The 18,127-nt window shown below is 38.2% G+C and overlaps 1 protein-coding gene across 1 annotated transcript in view; it reads right to left on the bottom strand.

The window, feature by feature from the left end:
* The window catches only part of Cngl (Cyclic nucleotide-gated ion channel-like), a 327,720-nt gene that overhangs the window by 23,198 nt on the left and 286,395 nt on the right, over positions 1-18,127 (bottom strand). The window contains exons 8-9 of the mRNA XM_072301180.1: positions 17,325-17,795; positions 11,453-11,736 (exon numbers count right to left, since the gene is read on the bottom strand). Of these exons, the coding sequence (XP_072157281.1) occupies positions 11,453-11,736; positions 17,325-17,795 (755 nt within the window). The remainder of the gene's footprint in view (positions 1-11,452; positions 11,737-17,324; positions 17,796-18,127) is intronic.

Below are 18,127 nucleotides of genomic sequence, written 5' to 3' on the forward strand. Positions count from 1 at the left end.
GAGGTAATAATTTTTTGTTCCAACAAACGGATATTTTATTCATGACCTTTGAAGAGGTTTTACGCCTTTTGCGTCATGTTTAAGGGTGCTGATACCTTCGCCGAAAATCCGAAAGACTCGCTTTTTTCCGTATTAAATGTGTGACTGTCCAACTGCCTGGAGAACGAACGCTATGCGGACCTAACTTTAAAATTGGATCATGTCTTTGGTTCGGCAATGCAATATTTTGCCAACAAATTTTTAACATTCAATAATTTAGAACATTGATTACATTTTCCCTATTTATTTCTTCCATGATGTCAATGAAACGAATTGGTTACACGATGGAGTCAGGCAAGAGGGCGTTAGGGCGAAAAAAAATCACTCAGCGCCAAAAAAAAAAAAAAAAAAAAAAAAAAAAAAAAAAAAAAAACTCATTTGGACCAAAAGTATTGATTTTTATCGTTCGATACTAAGCGCTTTCTATTCCTTTAAGAACGGGGGTCAAACTTTCAATCCAAAATTTGCATTATTAATGGGTTTCAGGACATTTTGTTCGCGCACCTTCTTTGTCCAGTAGTTTACGCCCACACGCAAAACTGTGGCACGTAAGCAACAGTGACTTGGTCCAAGCGTTATATTTCAGTCAGTATGTAAAATTATATTGACAATGTGGAAATGAGAAATTGAGAGAGAAAGAGGTGTTGTTATGGTTGCTCTTTTTCTAAATGAAATGTTATTACTTTCTCCTTTTGAATCATCTTTTTGAATTATCATTGGTGAATATTTGGTTTTATTTCTATCCTTAAAATATTCGATGTACAATATACCTTATATATGTATAGGTACTTCTTTTATTTTTTAAAATTTTTTCTTTACGAAATTATAACTTCATTTTGAAAACATTTATATGTTTAAAACGTGGCAAATATTTGTAAAACCTTTCCAAGCGACATTAATCTCAATGAGCCGCAGTTGTGCCGACAGAAACTGCAAAAATGAATAAAAGAGGAAAATAAACCAAGAAGCACGCAATCTTTAGTTTTAACCCATTTGTAACATCGATCTTTTAGAGTCAAATACGTCAAATTTTGAGCGTTTCGTTGCGCGTACACCTCGCTGCAGCACAATAAAAGCACAAAATGTAAAAGAAAAAATTACAGTGCTTTGGAAATCATCAAATTTGACACGGAACCACCGATATTTAAAAAACACACATTATATTATTATTCTCCTTTGAAAATTGTATACATATTTTTTCTCCATCAATTTAAATTAGAATAATCAATGCAGAGTGTGCAAACATTTCAAAATCATGAGTTAAAAAACGCTGACTATGCGAGTATAAATATTAAAGCCTAACAGAGCGGAGCGGCGTGCTGCTAGCGCGAGAGGCTCAATGGCGCCTACAAACCTAAGTGGATACTTCACGCATTGCACGATGCTTGAAGTATCCACTTAGGTTTGTAGGCGCCAATGCGCGTTACGCGCTGGCCGCTCGCCCGCCGCGCCGTGCGGCGGCGCCTGAAGCAACCATTTCACAACAAATTGAAAGTATTAAGAATGACAGGCATCCTTTAAAAGTACAGATCTTTCCTCGCAAAATGAATCAAGATGCTCATCGTACACAAGAAAAGTCTGAGAGCCTTTAGCTGAGGCAAATATAGAGGTTTATCGGTTCAGGTATAACAAGGTGGGAATTTCTTGAAAGATAATTAAGTCCTGTTACTCCAAAGAGGTGTAGAGAGTTTTAGTGAATTTTGTCTCATGGAATTGACGCTCCCCTATTTTTACCAAAACTCTCAACTATACATATATTATTCTCCGTTGGACCAAGACAAAACAAAAAAACAAGCAAACCCTCATTCTTCCAAGACATTATACATTTTCATCCAAAAACGTCGTGAGCAATTGTCGTTTGTATTGACATGTGGGCCAATTAACTTTGGGTCTCAACTGGCACGTGGACCAAAACTATCGTGCCAAAAAAACGCGTGGACGTAAATTACTGGAAAAAAACAGGTGCGCGGACAAAAAATCGTTGACGAAATGTCCTATAACCTTGTTAATGTTATCATTACCGTCTGTAATGAATCTTATTTTTTGAGGCTAGGCACTGTGCTGAGAAATTTCATTTACATTTTCCTTAAATTCGCAATTTATCATTCTCTACATTTGGCTTGTTTTCTGGAGGTTGTTTTTTAAGCTAAACGCTACAGAATTAACTACTCTAAGCTAGAAAATAATACTATTTTTTGGAGACTCCACACTAACAATTTAAGCAATGTAATTGAGTAAGGCAAAAGTTTAGTTCGGAGGTCAACAATAATTTCATTTAACACTGGATCGAAAATATTTACCCGTATCTATAAAGCGGTGTTTACCCCTATTCTATTGTAATAAATTTAAGAAAAAATTTGTAAAGACCCGTAAGGTCTAATAATGGAGTTAAGAATTCTTTATGTGTAATTATAAAAATAAATAATAATAATAAAAACTATTTAACAAGCAGTGAAAGTTGTTAATTCGAACACAAAGTTATTCGCGTTATTTCAAGTTTTTTTTTTTTTTTTTTTTTTACTTATCTCCCTCCTGGAGGGTCCCTCTGCCTGCCTTCATCACAGTCAGTGATGAATGGGGGAGCGCTTTAAAGTAGTGTTAATACTCGCCAGCAATTACTCTAGTAGCACGTAGTACGCGTAAAAATTCGGACGTTGTGAAATTTCTTGTGAAAATGCAAATTATTTGAGAAACTTACCAAGATTTTCCTTATGCATTTTCCAGAGAATCTTATTCAATATTCAATTTAGCATATATCTGACATTTTCAAGGGTAACGCCCATTTTTTCCCCTCAGAAATAAATATGCTACATGACGAGATTTGACAACATTCGAATATTCATACGACTTTCTCTCGAGGCAGGATCGGAAGTTCGTATTTGGAGAAAAACTTTTAGTGAAGATGAACTGTCAAAAGGAGTACGAAACATTTCGGCGCCGGTATTTAACTTTCAAGCACCGAAACATCCGTAGAACTTCCTTTTAAAGGTTAAGTTGAGGAGAATAACTGACTCTGAGGGTTTGTTGAATTCTCTCAATAAATATGCAGATCAAAACCATTATTACTCTTATTTCGAGATGCTTTACTTCTATAGGGGATCGATCAAAGATTTCTTGAGTTGAGCTGGAATGAAATTGGAAGTTTAAAAACCCCACTGGTTTCATCTTCATTTCATTTTCATTTGTATTTTTAATTAATGGATATAACCCTCGTTTTGTTGTGATCAATGTGGCAGATTTTTTTTTTTAAATGAAAGTCCAATGTAATGAGAATAATCACGCAAGATTTGTCAATAAGGCAAGAAAAAGTGATTTACAAAGAAAATTAAACACCGTCATGTAGTGATGATGTTTCTTCTTGAAAATAATAAGAAGAATGTTGCCCACCTTTTTTTTGTTCGTTTCAATAAGTGAGGTGGAATATTATCGTCAATCAATGAAGTATTTTACGTTTTAATGCTTAAAAAAATAGATCAACAGATTGAAGTTTATTTTAAAACAGATGTAAAATATGATCATGATTGAGTTTTCAGTACGAAGGAGCCGCATTTTTTCCGTCTGCAGTTGAAACGACTTTTCTCATCTTTGCAGCGTAATTGCATTATTAAGGTGTGCATTTTTCTGAAAGTCTACTATTCTTGAAGTGATAGCGTAAACGAGTAATAACGATTTAAATAAATTAAAATTTTACGTTATAAAATGGCAAGACACCAATTCAACTCCAACTCTAAATTGCGATGCATATTACTCGATTGCGCCTAATGAGGAGAACACGTGCGCGATGTCGTGCCAGGAAAGTTTAAATCACTTTAGAAATATACACAATTAAAAATGGAACGCAGTCTAGGACGCGAGATATCGTGCCCAATTAAAAAGTTTGCAGTTTAAGAAAATACGCTTTAGAGTTTGATGTTACTGAAAAATTAGTAACTTAATAAGCGCCAAAGGGAAAGCAACGTCATACCCCGGAATAATCCGTATCTCCTTTTCAGCTGTGTAACAGCATTCGACACGTTGTTGTCAATTTTTTCTGGCCAAGGTGGTTGCTTGCCTATTATCGTTTAGCATTTTCATTAATTGTCAATCATCCGTTAATTACTGGAGCACCGATTATCTATGTTTAGAGTAAAAAAATGCGCATTGGACCACGGGACAATGTATGAATTTAAGTATCCTTATATGTTTCCTCTTCAAAATTCCACGTACAACATTATGTGCGCAACAATCACTGAAATTCAATTTGAACCAAGATATTAACGTTTTTATTTCGTATTAGTTATGAAAAACTGTGAATTTCCCGCTCCTAAGAAAAACAAGAGTCTACTTGAATCAAATTGGGCACTGAGACAGTCATGGCAGGCTTCTCCATGATAATTATTCATTCCCCACCCTATGTCATCCGAAGTGTACCGTGCAACAGTTGAGCCGAAGCGTCGATATTCAAATTGAAATATCATACTGCAAAGAATGTCACGGTAACATATAAGGTGCGATTCAACTCAAGTACAATATTATTTTCTCTATGAGCCGAAAATTTGAATTTATACACCTGAACACTTTAATATTTGTATTTTGGTTGGGAGTTGCTTCCAGTCTTTATCGCCGCACAGATTGTGTTCTTAGAAAAATTTTGCTAAGAAAACACAAAACTTTGCTACAAAATTTTGCACAATACGGAAAGTGGCGTGGATCTCAGAATTTAACTTTTGCTTAATTCGACTAGATTGTTAGCGCGATGTATCTGAATCATACTTTCCCTGGTTGGCATCTATGCACGTGAGCAGAATAACACGGGGGAGGAAAGCGGAGAACTACATTAGCTCCTCATCAGCCCCCACCTCTTGCTTTTCCGGTGTGTGGGGATATCGGACGGAGATAGGCACTAAGGGACGGACTTTACGGTCCTCAGAGAAAAATTCGCTCGAACTTTAGTTTTATTTAAGTTCGTCGGTGTAGTGGACTTGCTGAACCGTGGCCTCGAATTTATCGTGAACAACAGGGAATTGAAGGACTTTCTCCTTGGGGTCTCTCAGCGAATCAGGTTAATTTTAGCACCAGGTAGCAGCACCGCTTCCAGAGAAACTTTCAAGAGTCTGATCGCCGAGATAAAACTTGTAAGTTTCACGAGCGTAAAGAGAAGTGGGCATAGAGCCTATATCATAGTTACTTACGTTCTTATTATCAGTCGCTAGAGTTTTCCGCTCAGCGTGGTTTTCTCATGTATTGCAGATGAGAAAAGTTTTGGATTAGAGATTATGTTCGTAACAGACATTCTAATATGTGTGCGTTTATCATTCATTTGTTTTGATTCCTTCGAGTACGTTGAAGTAGTGTTTGATCAAAATCGAATGCACTTTTTTGTTTAATGTATTTAATGATTTTTGCAGAAACCTAGGCATAGAATATATTTATTTAATCACTCAACAAACTTCTTCTCAGTATTTACTAAGCCAAATATTAGAGTTTAAATTGGAATGTAACATTTATAATGTTAGAAATATTTTGAAGGGGATTTTTTAAGACATTTTTGTTACACGACTTTTTAATGGTTTATCTGGTAATCCTAAGATGCCAATGATATATTCATTGTTTTAGAAAAATGCTGAGGACTATGAGAGTGATTGAAGTGATCATTCACGTCACCAAAGTCCGCTTTTTCGACGAAGAATCTTTCAATAGGAAACATAAAAGAAGGACGATGCTGATTAATTTTGGAGTGCACTTCTGAAGATTGTAACTTTTGTGGTCACAATTATCGAGTGCCTGGGGACCACAAAATAACTCTCCACATGTTCATGAACAATTTAAAACTAATTTTAAGAGTTTTTTCATGTAGGCTCAGCGTTTTTTAATGTGCAAATGGGAGATTAAGCGAAGGAATAAAAGATAAAATGAGAAAGGCGTGCGATGAATAAAATAAAAATAAGAAAAAAAACTGGAAAAGCTATAAAGAGATTATTACAGATAAAATTTCTTGCTGTCATTCATACACCTTTATGCATAATTTTTGTTTTGGAAATCCAATTTTTATCATAAAGAGTATTTCATAGTTACCACGCTGATTTTTTCCTGATTCTCAAGATTTAAGAACCTGAAAAAATCCCTGTCGCGCCATTTTTCAATACTCAAGAAAATTGTCCGCAGCTTGCTTAGAGGAACATAAGATACGAAAATACTGACCCAAAGTTTGTATTAAACCGAAGTAATCTTGACTTGCGCCGTATATTTCTGAACGAAGTATTTCTGAACCAATTTCCTGAGGCGTCCACTGAACTAGAATGCAAAAAACTAATAACTATTTACACACAGAGAAAGTCCTATCAAATCAGAGATTTATCGGTAAAAAGAGGATAAGCATATGTCAAAATTGATTTATTTTAAGTAAGCAGTGACATAAATGGGATTCAGATATTGCCGTAACTCTACACACCTGCAGACTACTCTATGATAAGTGAGAAGTTAAGGCCATGATTCTTAAAATTTAATTTTGAAGCTGAAAATATTGCAAGTCTTTACCAGGAATACATTGTTCATAGTCCTCTCTCCGATATTTAACAATTCGATTGATTTTCTTGGGAGTGGTCGTTAGTAACAAGATTTTAATTAATTTTTCTGTGAAAAATCGCGTAATTAAAGGCCTTAAAATCTAGTCTTAAAATTTCTTAATTAGACTTTTGCCAAAAAGTACAAGTATTTTCAACCGTTATCTGCTGATGTAAACCGAAAAGGAAATTTCCCCTTCAAAATCAGCAAGTGACGAACGTAAGGTATTTACATCGTCTCATATAAATAACGAATTGAAAAGATACCTTTTTCACCTCTGCACCTGTAACGACAGATTTGTCCTAAATAACTAGAATTTTTGCATCGTTCCTAAACAAATTGCCGTACGTTTAAGCAAATGGCATGCACTCGTGAGCTGCCTAGAAAAATTTATCCGATTGCTATTTGTCAACATACTTTACAAGCCTATAGAAAAATTTCTAAATATGTTTGTTACTCACGAAATATACATACAAAAAAAGGGAGGGGGCAATTTATCCAGAAGGCTCTCCTAATGTCAAGGTTTCACTTATATTTGTACTTATACCTTTGAAACATCGAAGGAAAATCAATATATTAAAGGCAATTTCCTTTCGATTGCAAGCGTTGTTTTAATTTTAGCAGCTGTGCTATTTCAGCCGGCGAAAGAAGAAACCTCGGAGCGAGGGTTAAAGAAAAATGGGCGTGAAAGTGATAAGCAAAAAGCCACCTTTTTATTAAGAGGAGGAGGTACTAACTTAAATAAGAGGTTTCACAGGATTTATTTATCTGAGAAATTATAAAACAATCACTTGACTATAGTAAAAGTACGATACGACTATTTTAACGTCTGAGTACCTCAAATTGCATATGCATCTTGTTACAGGCGAATTGAGCGGGAGCTGACAAACGGATCAAAGTTTTTAACTGAGGATTTTTGCTCTGGCAAATTTGAAAGACGTTTATTTTTGATCTAAGAAGTCTGCTATTATCTTGAAATACCGCACTGTAGTGAAGACTAAGATTTTCCTCCTGAATGATCCGGAGGATTCTTTGAGCAGCCCACTTAAAGTCAGTCACAAAACAGTCGAGCCAAAAACTAAGATTTTAACGGAAAAGCGATATAAATTACAACTTGCCTCAGCCAAATCTCATTTGTTTTTCTCTTTATCAGATCGTCTAAAGGATTCAAAAGGCACAGTTTTCTACCTTTTTCTCCGACACGTCACATTTTACATTGATTTACTCACAGAGCATAGGGGCTGTTCGTCAAATCCTGCAGACCTGGCAAATAGTGTGAACACGACAAAGCAGTTCTTGCACGGCTTGGGGAGCTTTTGCCCAGTCATCCGCAAGACTCTATTCCTCGCTGCAGCCATGAATATTCATGACAAGAGGTCAGTTCACACACGGGCCCTCAGGCTGGAAATACCTCTTGTGCCTCACGCCAGACTGCGCTGCTGAACGACTAAATCCACCGTGAATACATTTCAAGCCTGAGGGTAAGTGTTCTATAGTCTCTAACATCTATGAATGCCTCTATTGAAGATTCGTTACAGACGATGTATCACTTACGACCTAATTCAAAGCCAGCTCTACTTCTGAAATATCGTGTCCTCGCTTATAAAATTCGAATTTAAGGGAATTTAAAACTAGCAGCGTCACTCTGTCTTGGAAGATAAACCAATTAAGAGCCCACCAATAGTACCATTAACAACTTTGAACTTAGTCTTATTTTACTCATAATTATTCTGTGAAGTTCATTAAAGTTCGTTCATTCGTAAAGCTTATACATTAAATGGACTACGGATGAAGTCTTGGAAAATAGGAGCCCTAAACTCCATATAGGAGTTCGTTCGTTCTATAACTTTTTTTAAAGTCAATCATACATTTTTATGTACTTGATCGAGCGACCAAGTCCGAATTGGAGCCAATGATTTTAAGGGACAAAAATAATTTGACACTATTTTGCAAAAAAGAGGAGAAAAGCTAATATGTCGATGCCTTAATTGTTACGTACGTGCTCATGGCTCTTTAAAAAGTAAAATGAAACACTTTCTTTTCTCGAGCATAGTATCTAATGACTAGACTCTTGGATCAAAGTATAATTTTAAATTCTCGTTTTCAAGTTAAAATTTAGTTTTGTCGATTGAAATTAATTATTTTTAATCCCTCTTCATCAAAGATTTGTCTTGCAATCATTAATTTCTTGTCTTGCTTTTATAGAATAATTTCAAATAATTTCGGTGGCTACGATAAAATTCTTTTCATTTTGTCTTGTCATAACAAAATGTTTGTCTGATGAAATGTACGGTGTTTGCCCCCATTTTTGTCTGCATTCAGCACTTGTAACAATCGTCATTAATTCGATTTCCCGCCTCGTAACACCTGATCTACAATTTCTAATTTTTACGGCGCGTAATTGGAACCGAGTGTACGTTTTACAATTCCTACCCTAGACGGAGAAAAGGGTGATGCGAAAGCCGGCGGTATTTAATTCACCAATTAATGCGGGGCTGATTCCATTATACGCCTGCTTTCAGTGGCGTAGCGTGCTTTTCGATACATCGATCGATCTGCCATTTGAACCTGAGGAAAAAGATCGATAAACAGGGTGTTCGCAACAAACACCTTAATAATAGATTCTTTACCATAGCTTCAAATGGGGAGATATCGATAATCTGCCTGCTTTATTCCTTGATTCAGTCCCTCGTTTTGCGCTTCCGGGCCGCAGCCCAAGCTTTTCACCCCTAAATTACACTCCCCCCTCCCCCCTCCACTGCTGGCACGTCGACCCGTAAAAATAAAATTTTTCGTTTATTTTAGAAGCGTATCCGTGCAAAATCTACTTCGCGAACAGTGACAACCGGAATTGAACGGCTCTGACCGATTCCAGTTCATTTTAATCGCACGCGCGCGTTCAATACGGAAAGGAAAAAGGTATAAAATTTCAGAGCATTTTAATCGCCACTTATTTCTCCATTATAATGTTTTATTATCAGGTTCCCCTCTGCCGCGCAACGCAAAAACGCCGTAAACGTCATTTTAAATTTTTGGAAACAATGTGCCATAGCAGAAAAACTTGTGTACCTTGAGACAATGTTATTACAAAATTCTTTTGCAAAAAATATCAAGAATTTAACCTGAAAATTTGAGGTGCATGGGTAGTTGTCCCAAGGTACACAAGTTTGTTTGCTATAATTTTTTGCGTTGCACGGCAAAGGAAAGCTTAACGATAAAACGTTATAATGGAGAAATAAGTGGTGATTAAATTGCTTTGAAATTGCATACCTTTTCCCTTTCCGTATTAAAGGGGCACGATTAAGCTGTAGGATTAAGCTGATAAACTGTCCGAAAATTTCACTGAATTTTCTTTGTGCTGCCGATGAATTTCAGTGAAATTTTCAAAGCAGATTCATCAAAAAATTCCTCTGTAAAAAAATAAAATGGCGGCGGAAATTTGTAAACGTTGCATGGCGCTTGTAATACTTTGGCTGGAAGGTGACGATATTGTAAGCTCTGATTTAAAGAAATTATTGGCTCTGTTGTTTCAAACTAATCTTAAATTAACAATGAAAACCGGCAATGCTGCCTACGTTTCACCGTGAACCTACCTATTATTGTTAAAGCTCATCTGCTTCTGTTTTTCCGTGAATCCACGAACCCCCCACCTTCAAAGAGCAGAAGGTTAATGAATCAAATTTGAAATATCGGAGCCCGCCACCAAACGATTCAAATTCATGATGTGTTCTAAAAACAATGGCCAAGCGCTGAGGGGAACAGGAGTTTGTTGTTGTTTTTCGCCGAGTCAACATTCGTTTTGCGAGGCACCGATTGTTTACAAACGAGCGCCTATTTTGCGCCAAAGTTAACCTACGAAGGTGATCGGACTTGACTACGAACTTCAAAGTTTCAAACTGAATCACATACAGAACAGAGCACGTCGAATATTTAGAATGGGTAAGAGGTAACGCTACAGCTTTGAACGTTTCGATAAGCGATCGATCAGGTGATGACTTCTGGATCTTAGAACATTCTCCATAAACTGCGTCATGAGATTTGACTAGAACACTGCGAAATTACTCCGAAAGAAACGATTTGCAAAATTCACCCGGGAAGTGATTTCGGAGTTAAGTCAAAGCGTTTTTCTGTCACATCGTCATTTCCCGCACAAAAATGCGTCCCTACATTCCAACGTTGCACTCGTAAATTTCATTTTAGCTGGAAAAGCATTGAGTGTTTCTGACTGAAAATTTTACTAATTTTTCCTCAGACTACAAACAAAAATAAGTGAAATTTTGATGAAAAATTAAACTGTGATATTCGCATAAGACATTAAATGGTTTGATCTAGTTTTGAAACCATGAAATGGAGTTACGTGATTTCGTCCCGGAAACGACGGAATAGGGAATCATAAAAATTAACTTACAAAAATTTTGGTGGTCTATCTATCAAATTGAAAAATATATCATAATTAATAGTATCCATACAGTGGTATTATGTGCTTTACGATGTATTGATCCACCTGCCATTTTAGCCCATGAAAAAGTGTCGATTGACACGGTGTTCGCAACGAACACCTTAATAATAGATTCTTCACCATAGTTTCAAATGAGGAAATATCGAAAATCGACCATTCATTTCTCGCTACTGTATCCATAGTAAACAAGAAATGAAGTCACGTTCTGTCAACGGAGAAACAACGAGGCGTGAGTACCCATTTTTTGTTTCGGCCAAAACTCAATTTTTCGATCCATCCCTATGCTTCGAAAAAAATTCCTTTCTGGTTGAAGGTCCCTTTTTCTCGTGTATGATAAATTATAATATATATAAAAAAAATAAATTGATGAGGCAGGTTATCTTAAGAAAATAAATCGTCAAATACACTTACTCTGCGTTGGTTTCGGGCGTCGGCAGGTCTCCTATGGTGGTAAGAGTAAGCGTTGACCAGTAGACTGATCCTAGGTACTTTCGGGAGAGCGTCGCGTACTCGCCGGGCCGGTAGGGGTAGACCCAGTCCCCCTTGAACCCCTCCGTCTCCGACAGTAAGTAATAAAAACAACCGAACCAATGAGCTAACACTAATAAAATATGAATTAAATTGACTACCCGCCAAAGATTCGGGTACACTGTCCGAGATTCCACCATGTAATAATAGTCATACACACGATACACCTGAAACACAAAGGATAGAAAAGTGAATAGCAACGGCTATGGGACAATACAGGATTTACATGTTTAGCCCTTGAAATTAGACGGCTTAATATTTAATTTCAAGATCCATTAGGCGCATATCAGCCGGGCTGCATCTTACGTTGCCTATATTTGTTTCATATTTTATATATTTGACGAAACCAAAAACTTCTTGACCCCTCTGAGTTTTCTGTAAATTTACCCTGGATTATGAAACACTTACTCAGAGCCTTCGGTTGTATAGTCTTCTGTTTCAAAAATAAAACATCAGAAACAATCAGATAATGTCTGATGTAGTTAGGTTCATTCAGGTGAAACACGTACAATCATGTTAGAATAGGAGGAATTACAGCCGGGACTGTGAAATAATGGTTTTTTTCTATGACTTTTAGGCTCACTTGTTTGGTTAAAGTACATGAGCGAATATACGATTAGCAGACCGAATTGTGCATTTGCGAGTTGAAGCTAAAACCTTTGGAATGCTTTTCACCCTCAGATGCCCAAAACGAGTCAAATTGACCCGAGGTTTGATGAAAAAATCCGCTCCGCAATTTGAATGGGATCAGTATATACGAGCTTAGAAATACATCCTGAGAAGAGAATCAGACGTCAAATTGAAAAAAAAGAGAAGAATCGAATGTCAACATACTGCCGAAGACAAGAGAAGAGGATTCGAGTCTCGTTTATTAACTCCTCTCTCGAATCTGAGCGACACCTCATTCGACAGCATAGAGCGGAGCAATGCGAGTTCACGTCTCGCGCCACCGCGCCTTCAATTTTGCAGACGCAATACGGACATCCACCAAGCACGAATAGTTGTATCTCTGCGCCGTCAATAACGCGCATCTTTTCCATTGCTCTTTTTCTATACGTTTGTTTCCTTTTGTCTTATATGTAGTGGTATTTCAAAGGCTACGCCTAAGATAAGAGAGACGCATTCGGGCCCTCTTTTTGTCCCGTTTTTCCCGAAACCGAGCGACCCTTCATCAGATCGGCGACAAAAAGCGGAACACAGCGAGTTCACGCCTCTCGCCGCGTCATCGCGCTTTCAATTTTGCAGATGCAACACAGACACCCATGAAGTGCGAATAGTTTTATCTCTTCTCCGTCATCAGCGCTCGTAAAAGTGTCTCTTATTTTTGAAACTTGAGAAAATTTAAACTTTAGTTTGCTTTAAATACGCTATGACTTGTCTAAATTAATAATCATATTGGAGAAAGAAGTTTAGGGGTCTTATTAAGACGCACATCTAAACAGTGGTATTTTGTTTAGAGCTGTGTTGTGATAGGGATATTCTTTCGTCGACAACCCCTAGGAATCCCAAGTTGGATCAAATTGACCTGACTATGTCTTTTGAGGAAATGACACATGGTAAATAAGGAGAAAGGAGGTAAAAAAGCGCCGTTATGTCACCTAATTGTTGAAACTTCCAAAAAAGTATTTCTCAACTAAAAAAAAGACCATGAGCAAAAACGATAAAAACCAATGTATTTAAATAAGGGTTTATTCAACTCGTCTTGAGACTTAGCGTACAAAAATGTCTTGAGCATCGAAGGGTTGAACTTGGCATTCAATTTAGTTATGTGAGAAAACCACGAAAAGTAAAATTGTTTGAATTTGTAGATAAAACATGCTGATCAAATCTTCGTTTCCCAAACAAGGGTAGGTAACTCAATTCCATGGTTGCGCAATCGAATGAAAAGTCAATTTTTGACAAGAATTTATATAACTGCAATTTTCTCCGAAATGTTACAGATTTATGTGTGCGATCAAAAGAAGAATCGGTGAAATTTTTAGTTGAAAATGTCCAATGTTTCGAGACAAAACTTTAGTTTATGCGTACAAATTACGTAACGTTGAAATGGAAAAGCATTCTACCGTCTCGCAAAATTACCGATGAGATAATTAACTTGTAAATTTCGTTTGTTAAGAAAAAATCTCCTTTCAGTTAAAAGAAAAGAAGCTGCACACTTTAAAAAAATGTAAAATTGCAATGTTATCTTTATCCTCTCATAAAATGTGATTCAGTTGTCATCCCGATTTTTGGAGCCCGGTGTAATAAGTTGCCTTTAATCATTAAATGCCTCGCATTACTCTCCACACTTCAATTGCGAAGTAATTAATGAACAGCCTTACACGGTGCCTCCCCGTAACTATGTTCTGAAAAGCCGCCGATTACCCCAGATTCCACACTTTTAAGTTCATGTATTGTGTGAGATCCCACAAAGGATTAAGTCGATCTTTACTAATTAATATTGCAACAAAGTCCAGCGGTAATAATGCTGAGCATTGTTCCTTCATTTGCTTAATATAAGCTATATTACAATCCAATCGAGGCACTAGGAAGCATTAAGGCGTGCGGTCATTAAATGCCTCACTAAGAAGATAATGGAGCTGAAGCGTGATATCGCCCATTATTTTAATTGCTCTGTTCTTTCTCAATATGAGACGATGCAATATGGTTTCTTTTTTTCCGCAAAACGATTCTATTATCCAGATGTTTTGAAGTATTCAGTAAATTCTTACTCGATTATATCATATTTTGAAAACATTAATGGAGCAAATGACCCTTTTCAGTCACTTTAAATCTGAAACTGCCACGTAGACTTCATTTTGCAATTAAAGACTACAATATGTCTGGCTCATCGGTAAAAATACTCAGGTGTATATGTTGCTTCTAATCTGAACCAGAAATGTCAGTTTCTAATGGCAAAATTTAGTCCATTTGAAACTTACATTATTATGTCGTGCTTGCAATTTTTTCCGAAACAAAAGCACGGAATGATGTTGATTTGTTCTCATTAATATGAGTAAAATGGGAGCGGAGATTCGAAATTATCGAAAATGAAATACGTGGTTTGTGAGTTTCGTCGTCGATTTGTTGTGTGTAACAGATTACTTGATCTAATTGGACGCATTTCTTCTAAACGGAACTATGTGTATTGAGACCCCTAAGAATAGATGCACGACAAGGCTCACGTCATGATGAACACAGTTCCGTTTGACAGGAATATGTCCAATTAGTTTTGGCCTAGTCATTTATTTATCTAATTGAGATTAAAAGATTTGCGTTCATGAGTGATTGGCAAAGCTTTTTTTACAGTTCCCAGTTTCAAAGAGGTCTCAACAAACCATACATTAAGCTAATAGTCGATTAATGATTTTTGGGATTTGACGACGAGCTTTCGAATGCATGAATGCATCGCGACTTTAAAATAAAAAGCTCCCGGCGACTAGTGTCGAGCTTGGCGGGGGAAAAATGAGAGAACCCGGGTGCGAGCGTGCAAAACTGCCGTGCTAAGGAAGAACGCCGTATGAACAATCGAGAGTTTCCAAATTTCCTCCACTAAAATGTTTATTTTTGAGGAAAGTTATGAATATTCTTGCCTGAAACTTGCAGGAGCTTTGGGTGTTATTGCGAACAAAATTATCTGAAAAATTGGAAGAAAAATATTCATATTTTTACCGAGAAAATCGTGTTTTATCAGAGGAAATTTGGCAACGTCTGAAGGCTCATACGGCGTTCTTCCTTAGCACGCCAGGAAACGTCGTCGTATTTCTCCCTTATCTTTTCTCGGAACCGATGCCGGAGCCACCGACCAAAGGAGGAGACTAATTCAATGGGCCACCCATGCGTCTCCTATTTAAATGCAAATGAGGGCTCCAATTACGCGATTCTCCGCGAAATGACCGGTTCCCCCGTTCTCCCGGATTGGATTTTTTTTCCGCCTCAAGAACATTAAGTCCGGTGACATTAGCGGTGCTCATATCACGTGTGGCTCTCCTCGCGGGGATTTCGCGTCGCGAGCATTATGCTGGGGTTGGGGGGAGTCGCGCTCGTTTGCAGGTGACTTCAAGGCCTCGTCTCCACCGGCAGTTTTCGCAGATCTTGATTCTTTTAGAATCGCGCGAGAGTAATAGAGATGTTGCATGTGTGAGGAATTTGCGATTTAACTTTTCATTCCTATGTAAAAGTTCGCGAGGAACACGATGGTGCTCCTGGTTTTTTCTAAAATCAACTCCCAAGCTCAAAAAAAGCTCTCAACCTGAGGCCACAATAATTTTAACACAGATAGAAATCGGTAATTCAGGATTGCGCGAGAGGTCTCAGAAAATATATGAGGATTGCTCGTAAAAAGATACGAAAATGAAACGCGTGAATAGAATCCTTAACATCTGCTACATGAATGCGCGAATTTAAAATGAAGTTTATCTAAGGTACCAGTTTGGAAAAGCAGGAAACAGTCGGAAAATAAACGCATTTTCATGTTACCGCTATAGTTTAGGTTAATTTGTTGACAAGTCATCGATGACCTCCCAATGATTAATGGAGGGAAAAGATTGAATAATAGTCGTGGATATAAAGAACTTTCCTAACTGTTTCCGGAAAAAATATTTAATCGGGAGAAACGAGGCAACGTTGGAATGTTCGTACGATGTCGAAACACAGCATGGGCCACAGCCTTTTAAGCTCTATTATTGGGTGCCGCGATTATTCTAACGCGAGTTTGAATAATCGCGCCAAACACGGTACGGGCGCCGTTAAATGTATATTAGCGCCTGCAAGACTTTAGGAACACTTCACGCATTGCGCCAAACAGTGCGGTTGGATTGAAGCCCATATTCGCGCCTACAAGACTGCTTGAATACTTCTCGCATTGCGCCAAATGCAGTGCAGTCGGTCAGTTGGTGTCAAACGCATATCAGCGACATGACTGTGAGAATGCTGTAGGATTGCGTGTCATAATTCTTGACTTTCTTCTCCAGTTTTTACCATAGTTAAAGGGAAAATATGTACCCTCATTGTAACAATTCAGAAAGTCGGATGATATTTAATTTTTTTTGGTTACATTAAAAGAAAATAGAACGAACGAAAATATTGTGTCGAAATTTTCGATACCTCCAATTGAGAGTATTTAAGTAAATTCGCGGAAAATTCAACAAGATTCAATCGGGAAGGGCGGAATTTTCAATTTTTCACACGTTTTTTTCAAATCCCCCCTCCCCTGGCTCGGTTTTTGTACGTAACGCTGGGCGTCACCCCCTCCCGTTTGTAACACACCGTAACCCAGGAAACCTCCTTCCCCCCTACGTAACATACATACATGTTACGTAATAGTTGAACGGCCCCTAAGGTAGAGTCCCTTTATACCCAGAGTTACGACATCTCACTTTTGGTTGGGCTCTGGTTGGGCTGAAAGTGGTCGAAAAAAAAAATCCAATTCCGATTGGTTCTCGCTCATGGAGTCACAAATGCGTGCACCAAGATGGTGGTACCTCGAATGTGAACAAAAGTAATGAAAATATAACTAAATTGTGGATTATCAAGAGTGAATTGTTATTTTCATCGCACCATTTCTTTGGTTAGGTTTTGATCAGTTTTGTTGATGTTATTGTTTTTGGATGACAGACATCGCAGGATTACTTATCCTTATACCTCAATATCGTTCATTTGAGTGCACTCTTTTGTGCCTCCATGGCCAGCATAGGCCGGCTGCTAGCCAGCTGATAATTGAGATGCCTTAACTCTGGGTATAAAGGGACATAAGGTATTGAAATGAAGTGCTCACCTTCAAAAACCTAGGGAAGCGGAGGAGGGGTTGGATGCCGAGGTTGAACTGGAGGAGATCCAACGGGAGGAGCGCTAGGACGTCGAGGACGAAGGAGTTGGACTTGAGGTAGTGCCCGGCGAGCTTCTTGGAGTTGTAGACCATGAGCCCCTGCTCCAGATACCCGGTCCGGAACTGGACGATGATGTCGCAGAGGAAGACGACGTCGGTGAAGGCGTCGGCCGAGAACCAGAGCGTGGAGTAGCCCATCTGGAGCTCCGGGAAGCTCTGCCGCACGATGAGCGTCCACAGGTTGTAGAGCACGCAGACCGTGATGACCAGGAGCCAGTAGAAGTAGAAGTTCTCGTCCGGGTTCACCACCGAGCGCGGGTGCCGCAGCCGTCGCCGCCGCTTCCGCCGCACCGACGAGTCGTCGAGGTTCGATTGCGACCCCGAGCCCCCCTCTCCGTCGTCGCCTGTGTCCACAGTTTCCTGGAACAACACAAATAAATACATGGAGAAATAAGAGTATTGTAAAAAGATTCATGGCACAATGCGAATTTTATTTACCTCGCGGAAAAAAAGACGAGAGACCCTCCACCAACCGCTAACCGGGCCCTATACAGTGAACCGCACCTGCGGGCTGATCATTGAAATTGATAGACAAAGCTATAGACAAAGAAGACATAAGGAGTATGGAGCGATCCTATTGGTTGAGATGGGTGGTTCTTATAGGCTAAGGGAGAAAATGATGGACTAACTAAAGGGTCCCTCGTGGGTTGCCGATAGGTAGTCTATTATCTACGTCCTTTGTCCATTGCAAT

This window comes from Bemisia tabaci, chromosome 6 (genome assembly GCF_918797505.1).
Source record: "Bemisia tabaci chromosome 6, PGI_BMITA_v3".
In the NCBI taxonomy this organism is placed as follows: domain Eukaryota; kingdom Metazoa; phylum Arthropoda; class Insecta; order Hemiptera; family Aleyrodidae; genus Bemisia; species Bemisia tabaci.